This window comes from Amphibalanus amphitrite, unplaced genomic scaffold (genome assembly GCF_019059575.1).
Source record: "Amphibalanus amphitrite isolate SeventyFive unplaced genomic scaffold, NRLGWU_Aamphi_draft 000181F_arrow, whole genome shotgun sequence".
In the NCBI taxonomy this organism is placed as follows: Eukaryota; Metazoa; Arthropoda; class Thecostraca; order Balanomorpha; family Balanidae; genus Amphibalanus; species Amphibalanus amphitrite.
Genome location: NW_024881676.1, coordinates 630240 through 639126, shown reverse-complemented (window position 1 = coordinate 639126; position 8887 = coordinate 630240). Strand labels below are relative to the sequence as shown.

The following is an 8887-nucleotide window of genomic DNA, read 5'->3' as shown; positions in this document are numbered from 1 at the left end:
TTATAGTGTATTTATAGTGTCTTCACAGCTGATTGAGTAACGTAAATGAGCAATCTTATTTTGAGTTTATCTTGAGGTAAAAATCAGTTAGCATATGTAATAAAATAGTATGCAGCGCGGATGAACACTTACGTGTTTCTTGTAAATAGAAGAGGAACCAATTTCAAGGTTACTGAACGTGACGTAACGGACCACCCCAGGGCCCGGTCCCCGGATTTTGCTATTTTTTCTTTTTCTTACTAAATGGTGCTCCGGCATACATATCTCTGCATTCGCGCTGACTCTGCGCGCGCCTACAGGCTACAGCCATCATATCACTTGCGCGTGCATGCAATCCATCTCGTAATTCAAATGTCATGAAAAAATATAGTCAACGTGGAAAAAAGAGACCGGGGGACTTCGTGGGCTCTGGGAGTACCAGTGCCGTATATTCGCTAAAAGACGAGTAGCACACAAAACTGCAGTGCAAACTGCGATGATCTAGAAGGCACACCTTTTGTGTACGAGCCAGCGACATACATACGAAACAGCAAACACTGACAGGTGCCTACTACCACCTCGCCAGTCGCACCCAGCACCTCGATCGGGGCAGTCCAGATCGACGCCACGGCAGGTGAACATTGCCACATCCAGCCACATCCATCCCGACATCGGACTGCCACGTACTGGACGGACTGTCGTCGCTGACCAGGACTGGTTACGGTCGTATCAGCGAGCAACACGAACGACACGAAACTAGAGCGAAACAAACATAGACCAGATCGCCGGCCAACCCTCGTCCGAAGCTAATTGCGATATTCAATGCCTTTTCATCGAGCTGGCTCCTAATCATTCAATATATCACGTTTCAGATCCAATTTTATAAACATAAAAAAATATACACCGCAACTAGCCATATCTTTCGTAACTATCGTAACTATGATATATGTACGGTAATTCGCAACGATTCCTTTGCCCTTTATCGGCAGTTTCGGTTATCATTCTCTGCCACGGTTGTAGCTGTAGGATACCGCATATAAGATCGCTACCATATAATTCATTGGTCTTTTTAGCGCTAAAAAGTTCACCAAAACATCACAGACAGCCATGACGGAGGCTTGAGATCGGTATTTGATAATGCAATCGACTTATTCAGGCGCCACGCAACATAACACGGTGATTAAAGTGAATCAGTATACTCGTATCATAGTTGTGCGGGATTAATATGAGATACCTGGCACATGTCAACATTCTTCGCGATTGTGGGCACTCATGATGACTCAGCTGATGGCCCTTGACTATTTCCCGCTCCCGGGTTACGATCAATACAATATGTTAAGTGCTGTGTGAGTCATGTTATCACACTACCGCAAACAGCCCAGGCACCGACGGATGAGCAGCATCTTATCGCGGCAAACCTGTCCAATCACACCAAACATGTCCCCGGAGCGTTTCATCCTCCCTCCGCCCTCCACACCTCTCCCTTCTCCCCTCCTCTCTCCCTCACGGCTCTACATCAGCGCGCAGACCTCGGATTTGACCCGCAGGCGGCTGGCGGTGGGCGGTCGCGGCAGTGCCGCCGCCGTCTCCGGACGGGGTTTGGAGATCTGCGCACGCACCACCGACGAGGCCTGCTCCATGTCTGCGCGAGTGAGCCGCGCGCCCACCGTCACCGCCGCCAGGTGCTGGAACATCTGCGCCACCTGAGGAGCACGAGAGCAGAGAGCAGGGGAGGTCAGGCGGGTGGGGTGTCGTCCTTAGATCGGTGATCCCCGGTGGATTCTGGGTGCGGATAAAACACGAACCGAATATGTCGAGCGAGTTTCTCGCAAAACACTATCGAAGAAAATAATTTAAATGTCCGTTGAATTTGTGTAAAATCAATCATCTGTAGTAGATGCTCGAATGACAATCGGTTTTACAGCTGCGTCCGTAAGTACTAAGTAGCCGGTTATGAAGAGCAACGTTTGTCACAAGTCTCCTGAACAAACCAAACTAACTTTAAGATGACCATTAACACGAGTTTGATCGCCGATAAATAGTACTGTGGAACAGCAATTGATCAACATTCATTCGACCGTCTGAAACTACTCTCACTGCGCTACATTCAGTCCTATGAACTTTGAACATAAACAATCAGATAAGAACAGCAACGTCCGAGAAAAATATGACGCCACTCCTTCCGTGGTCACAGGTCCTCACACATGCCAGGGGCCCCCAGCCAACCGACGTCGGTATAATACGCCATAAGGGACTATCGAACAGAACTCACGTTCTCGCCGCTCTGAGCCGAGACCAAGAATGACATCAGGTCGTTTTCCGCCGCGAAGCTCTTGTGTTTGTCCACCCGGACCGCGCGAATATGCTCCAGGTCACCTGCGGGAACACGGACAGGGTCAAAGGTCCATTAGACACCCGCAAAGACCGTAAAATACGGAACAGTTACCTCGCCTGGATCTCGGAGAAACACGAGCATCATTTAACCCTATTCCTGGCGGGCTCCGCCGGGACAAGAAACTGGCGGGGGGGGGGGGCGATTCGGCCCCCCCTTCAGATTTCAAAAACTACACATCGCAGCGACAAACGGTAAACGGCATCGGATACGCACGGTCAAGATCTACAATTTTTACTAAGGTCATTTTCAGGTCAGGTCAAAGATGACGTCACAGGGGTCGAAAAAGTCAAAATGGCGGCGCTAGATATGGAGAGTTTTTCTCGAATAACTTTCGAATTAGTCAAGATAGGAACAAACTAAGGGCATCATCGTGATCCTCTCGTCAATCCGCATCGAATGATATATATGTTGACCTCGAAAGGTCAAGATCAAAGGTTGACCTCAGGTCACGTGACCTCGAGGTCATCATGTATATCATTCGATGCGTCTTGACGAGCTGAACACAATGAGACCATCCACGCGTCTGTATCTTGTTCCTGTACGGAGTTATTGGCCAAAAACCTTTGGTGACCTTTGATGACGTCACATGACCTCACAGCTGCCCAACAGCAAAACAGACCTCAAGGTAGTGAAGGTTGATCGTATATGAAGTCATGTATGGTATATGGGGCCATTCCGACCCGTTTTAGTGGTAAAAACAGGGAGTTGATTTTTCCCCCATTGACTTATAATGGGGAGGTCGCGAAACTGACCTGACCTTAGGTCACCGATATCAAAATTCCGAGATATACAAATTGCACATACTGGTACCCTAACTAAAGCCTGAAGAGAAGAAATTGATCGGTCAAAAACTCTAGCTCTGGCGTGATTGCAAACTTTTCTAGGTAGGGTCACCAAACCGCCTCTGGTGACCTGACCTGAGGTCAGATCAACTCAAAATTTTCAGACATGTTGCGTAGAAGCCTTTTAGGAAAATTCAGAAAATTTGAGCTTCCTAGCTCAACGCGTTTGGGAGAAATAACCAAAAAACCTCAGGGGGGCTCCTGAGGCCCCCCCCCCCCGCCAGGAATAGGGTTAATAAAACGAGGGAGCTGCCGCGGTGTTAGTAGTCTGAGGCTTTGATGGTCGGCAAGATGGGGCGATTATTGACAACTACGTGTCCGTGATACAATCCGAAGCAGAGAAGAAAGATCTATGGAAAGACTTCCACAATGATGGTCCCTTAGTGCCAACGTGTCTAACCTTTGTTGGCCACCAGGATGCGGCGCAGGGCGCGCGTCTGATGTCGCGTGGCGTCATTGACGGCCATCAGCCAGGACTCGAGGTTCTCAAACGACGTGTAGTTGCTGATGTCGTACACGAACAGCGCCAGCTGTAACAGGCGCCACAAGTGACGTCATCTGTGCAGCTCAGAGCACAGCACGGAACTGACTGAAAATTATAACTCAGTCAATAATAGACCGATGACTCGCAATAAAACGTTCCCTATGAAATACGATCTGCCCAATGCCCTAAGACGGGTAAAAATGTCTGGATAAATAACAAATAGGTATAAAGAGTTTGGGCCAAATTATTGGAACTTCATGTTTGAAAGCAGATTACACGAGACAATTAACTGTTGCGAGCCGGGAGTTCAGCGATTACCGTATTATTGGTGAATCGATCTCAGAGCTGTCGCAAACCCTGGACCCTTGAACGCGGCGTCCCGGGCTACGATCGACATTCCTCATCAGTTGTTTACATAAAACTGCGGAAATCACGACCTACATGAGGACAAACAGGGCGACACCAGTACCCTTTGTGACGTCACTATGACGCCATCGGAAGCGGAAGACTGATCGGCGAACAGAGCAAACACGACAGCGGAAGCGGCACATGGACAATCAACAGGCGTATAGCGCCGAGTACAGCCTCTTACGACTGAAAGACTACCAGGTGAACGTACATATACAAAGAATAGGTTGAAGGAAAGCAGATGTCTCTAGGTGACAGTAAAAACTGGAATAGGCAGTCTTCTTTCAAAATGGTATAAAACATTGATAAACCTAAAAAGGCGAACACTGCATCAATTAATCGTCTGGAAAGTCCTATCTTGCATACTCTCTTCAACTTTGTATGAATACCAAAGAAGCAATTGTAAACTAATATTTTTCTTTAAGACACGAATCTAAATAATAGGGACGTCATGAACGTCATCATAAACATACGCACATTTTGCGACAGCCACAGAAAAAGTATTAAGCCCAGACACGTTTTAGTTGTGTATGTGCTGCAGGCCATGCGGATGTTTACATATATAACTTGGTCAATGTATTTATTGACAGGATCGAAAGAATTTATTTTTTCGACAGGATCGGGTCTGAATCTTCGATCCTTCGAGACCTTAAACACTGACCGCTCTGTGACCGCGTAAAGGGTCTCGAAGCAAGCTGGGTCGGTTACTATAACTAGCGACATCTGCACCAAAGGCCAACACCGCAGCAAGATGCGCCGAACTCCAGAATTCGATACGGATAGTAGCACTATCAACATTTCAGTGCACATTTCTATCAGTTCCATGGTACTCGCCACTCAGGACTCAAGCAAGGACAACGAGGCGTCAGCGACTCACTAAGTATAAATGTCAGCCAGAGTAGGAGTAAAAGTTATCGAGTCTTCCAAATCTTAGCCAGGATTGACATCGAGATTACACGCATTCGTGTCAGGGGATCTTGTCGAGCCATTACTCACGTGCGCGCCGTAAAGGTACCTAATGAGCCGTTGCGGAGCTCAGATGCGCGCCATAAAAGCCTGAGCTGTCGCGCAACCCACGTGCGCGCCGTGGAGGTACTGAGACGTTACTCACGTGCGCGCCGTAGAGGTACTGAGACGCTATTCACGTGCGCGCCGTGGAGGTACTAAGCTGTCGCGCTACTCACGTGCGCGCCATAGAGGCACTGAGCCGTTACTCACGTGCGCGCCGTAGAGGTACTGAGAGTGAGACGTTCTGACGTGCGCGCCGTAGAGGTACTGAGACGCTACTCACGTGCGCGCCGTAGAGGTACTTGTCGAGCATGCCTCCGGTGAGCGATGTGCCGCCGACGTCCCACAGCTGGAGCGTCACGCTGCGCTCCTGGGTCAGCCGCAGCCGCTTCAGGTAGAACTCGACGCCGGACGTGTACGAGTGGACCGGACTGAACGTGTCCTGGCTGTACCGGCAACATATCGCCGTCTGGCGGCCCAAACACAAACTAGGGGTTACACATCAAGCGGTAGGTGGCGTAAAGGTCAAGAATGGTGGTGAATATCGTCCACAGTCTATAGATGGCCTTGGGCTTGGTCCACAGCAAATTGGAATATCCAGCGACCAAGTAGTTCTAGGTTTCTATAGAGTGTAGGTTATAATGACCAAGAAGTGAAAAGAGCAATAATATCAATAATTGATGTCAACTAATCATCACCAGAGAAGAAAAATGCATACCGTAAAATGGGGTGTTAAGGGACAGTGGGGTGTTAAGGGACAGTTGCATGGGAAAAACTTTGAGTCATATTAACTTCCTAATTTGAGAAGGTTCAATAAAAACTTCAGTGTGGTAGTTGACACTGTTTTGCTCTTGACCATAGGAGAAAATGGTATGGTTTTTCATGCAAGTGATTTTGTTCAAAAATGGATTTGAAAATCATGCTACATTTTCACAAAATTGAAACATCTCCAAAACTTTGTGTGTACCACATAAACTAGTGGGTGTACAGGGAAAATGAATGCATAGGTGTATTGTCACATGTATTGCACATGTTTCCTGAAAAACTTGTGCAAATCCACCCATTCATTTATCATCCTCTTCCTCTTTTCCGGATACATGCATATTTTGAGGTGGATGTGGGGTGCTAAGGGACAGGGAAGAAAAAATAAAAAATAATATCTAAATATAATTTAATTAAGTAGGCATGGAAAACACCAAATTCCACATAAAATGCTGGCAAGTTCATGCTTTTATCTCTAACACATCTTAAGTTATGTAACAAAACATCTCAACACTCTCTTTTACAATGACGGGTCAATGGAGACTGATGCAGGTAAATGTGATGTCATCATAAAAAGGCTAAAACAAAGAGGGCAACATAATGACAAGTGACTAGCTTCAACATGGGTTTTTTATGACAGAAGGGTACTTTTTGGTTCTGTTTACCTTATAATTAGCACTTTTTCCACAAGCGTAAGCTGCATTACACGTAATTGGCTAAAAAGGTCATTAGTGGTGAATGAACCTGACTTGTTTTGTGACAGAATATGCAAAACATTTCAATAAATAAATTGTGTGCCCTTCCACACCCCAATTGTGGGCATTTGATGACCATTTCTTGGAATAATATAGGTGTCCCTTAACACCCCACATTGGGGTGCTAAGGGACAGTGATGAAAAATAATAAAAAATAATATGCAGGGATAAATCTTAAAAACTTTAACGTGGCAGGCATATAAAGCACCAAAATCCACATAAAATGCTGACAATTTGATGCTTCTATCTCCAACCTTTCTTGAGTTATATAACAAAACACCTCAAAACTGTCCCTTAACACCCCGTTTTACGGTACATAATTCAATACAACATAAAACATCTAACAATTAAAGCTCCCAATACTCAAAAAGCTGAAAATGGCAATTAACATGGACAACAAACATTCAAAATTTGTACACTTCATGCAAAACATGCACTTTTATATAAAAAAACAGTATTTGAAGGGCTGCAGGTACCTTTATAGTGCAGTGCAGATTAGCATAACAATGCTGCAAATCTATATTTCAATCACTTGTGCTGGGTGTCACTTAACAACACAAAGAACATCATGTTACTTTTCCAGATCCAGAATCTCCAACAAGGATGATTTTCAGTTGCTTTTCGGATATCCCATTATCCTCTTCTTGGCTACCCATGCCTATTGAAGAACACACCTGAGCAATGGAGGGGGTAAATCATGATAGTCGAACAGCTATAAGCAACACAACAGATATACACATAATTTCAGCAGATAAGTACAAACAGTGAGCAGGTTGACAAAGTATTGACATGCAGCATGTCTAAATTTCCTTTCCATATTAGAAAGAGGCTTGTAGGTATCAGAACTCAGTGCAGCACCTAGATCATCTACTATACTATTTTTTCACTATTGCTAAGCTTGTAAGTGCCCAGCCAGGACCAGATTGATCTCAAGTTCAGAAACATGTTGATGTACTTATTGGCCATCAGCACCGATCACAGCCAGGAGTGCAATAATAGGTGCCAGGAGTGCACTCAAGGGCAGATTGATGTTCCACCACTCCCTACCCATCGGGCTCCCATGGCTCAGCACTGGCTACTGCCAGTGACAGCACAAGCAGTGGCAGCACTGGCAGCAGCCAGTGCTGAGCCATGGGAGCCCGATGGGTAGGTAGGGAGTAGTGGAACATCAATCGGCCCCCCGAGAGTACCTATTATACAGTTCAGCTTTTCTGTACCTAGTTCCCAAATACCCTCGATCCCGCAGGCCTTTTGTGAAGAAGGTCAGTTGGGGAAACTACAAGGAGCCAAACAAAAATTGGATTAGCCAATCAGCGGCAGGAGTGGGCGGGGCGATGACCATATATGGTCATAAAATCAGACTTCATCTTTTCAATGAATTTTAGCAAACAAATGAAAAAATAAGGCATAAGAATGTTTTTTAACCACACAAGGCCTACACTCACCCGGTGCATAATTAACTGGCGGCTCTAAATCGCAGAGTTACAAAGCAAGGTCAAACCGTGATTGGCAAATATGGCGGATTGAAACAGACGCGCCAAAAAATGTAAGCAGTACCGTGGTTTAAAAATGTCATTATTTTTATTATTTTGTTTATGGTTTTTCTAATTGTCGCTAAGTTATTATTTTAGAATTAAATATTTTTGTTTATTGTAATTAAATTAAATCTTTTAACAATTTTCTTTCATAAAACCAATCCATTTATTGAATGGCCAGCTGATTGTGACGCCCAGAACCTGCAGAAAAGCCGTTTTCCTATCGCCATTTTCGAGTCAATTCACCGAATTTGATCAAATCACACTAGTTCCTAGTGAAAAATGGAAGCCTTTTCTCTCCAATAAGTGGACGCGATACCGCAAATACTGGCTTGTTATACCGTTTTTCACCCTTAGTAGCGAGGGCTGCATTTATGCCCATATATGGTCATCAAAAGTCCATTTATTGACCAATCCATTTTTTGACATTCGCCTCGTAGTTTCCCCAACTGAGGTATCGTTACCTTCTCTCACTCTTGTTTTAGTCAATGGTCAAAGTTAAAGTAGGATAGGTGGGTACTGCTCCACAGCTCACGCTGCTACATCTAGCGCCAAATTTTCCAAAAAATAGATGTGTTTCATACCAAATGCTTTCAAATCCTATGGCAGATTTTTCACCACACAGTATACAGCTCAGAAAATTAATTCAAGTTCCGCGAGTTCAAAGCTCATAAAAAATAAAAGCTCCAGAAAGCCAGATCAGGATACTGCTCAATGAG

General features: G+C 45.3%; 1 protein-coding gene across 2 annotated transcripts; it reads right to left on the bottom strand.

Annotated features, from left to right (window-relative positions):
• Positions 1-391: 391 nt before the first annotated feature.
• On the bottom strand, positions 392-8876 carry LOC122384093 (ras-related protein Rab-28-like). Of its 2 annotated transcripts, none has more exons than XM_043371097.1 (6): positions 8753-8876; positions 7110-7307; positions 5400-5585; positions 3617-3746; positions 2252-2355; positions 392-1682 (listed from the first exon to the last, which is right to left on the bottom strand). In XM_043371097.1, exons 3-6 carry the CDS (start codon positions 5427-5429, stop codon positions 1491-1493), a joined length of 456 nt encoding a protein of 151 aa, XP_043227032.1. In that variant the 5' UTR covers positions 5430-5585; positions 7110-7307; positions 8753-8876; the 3' UTR covers positions 392-1490. The 2 variants fall into 2 exon arrangements, with proteins under 2 accessions (XP_043227032.1, XP_043227031.1); XM_043371096.1 differs by having other exon boundaries at positions 7209-7307; positions 8753-8845.
• Positions 8877-8887: the final 11 nt, after the last annotated feature.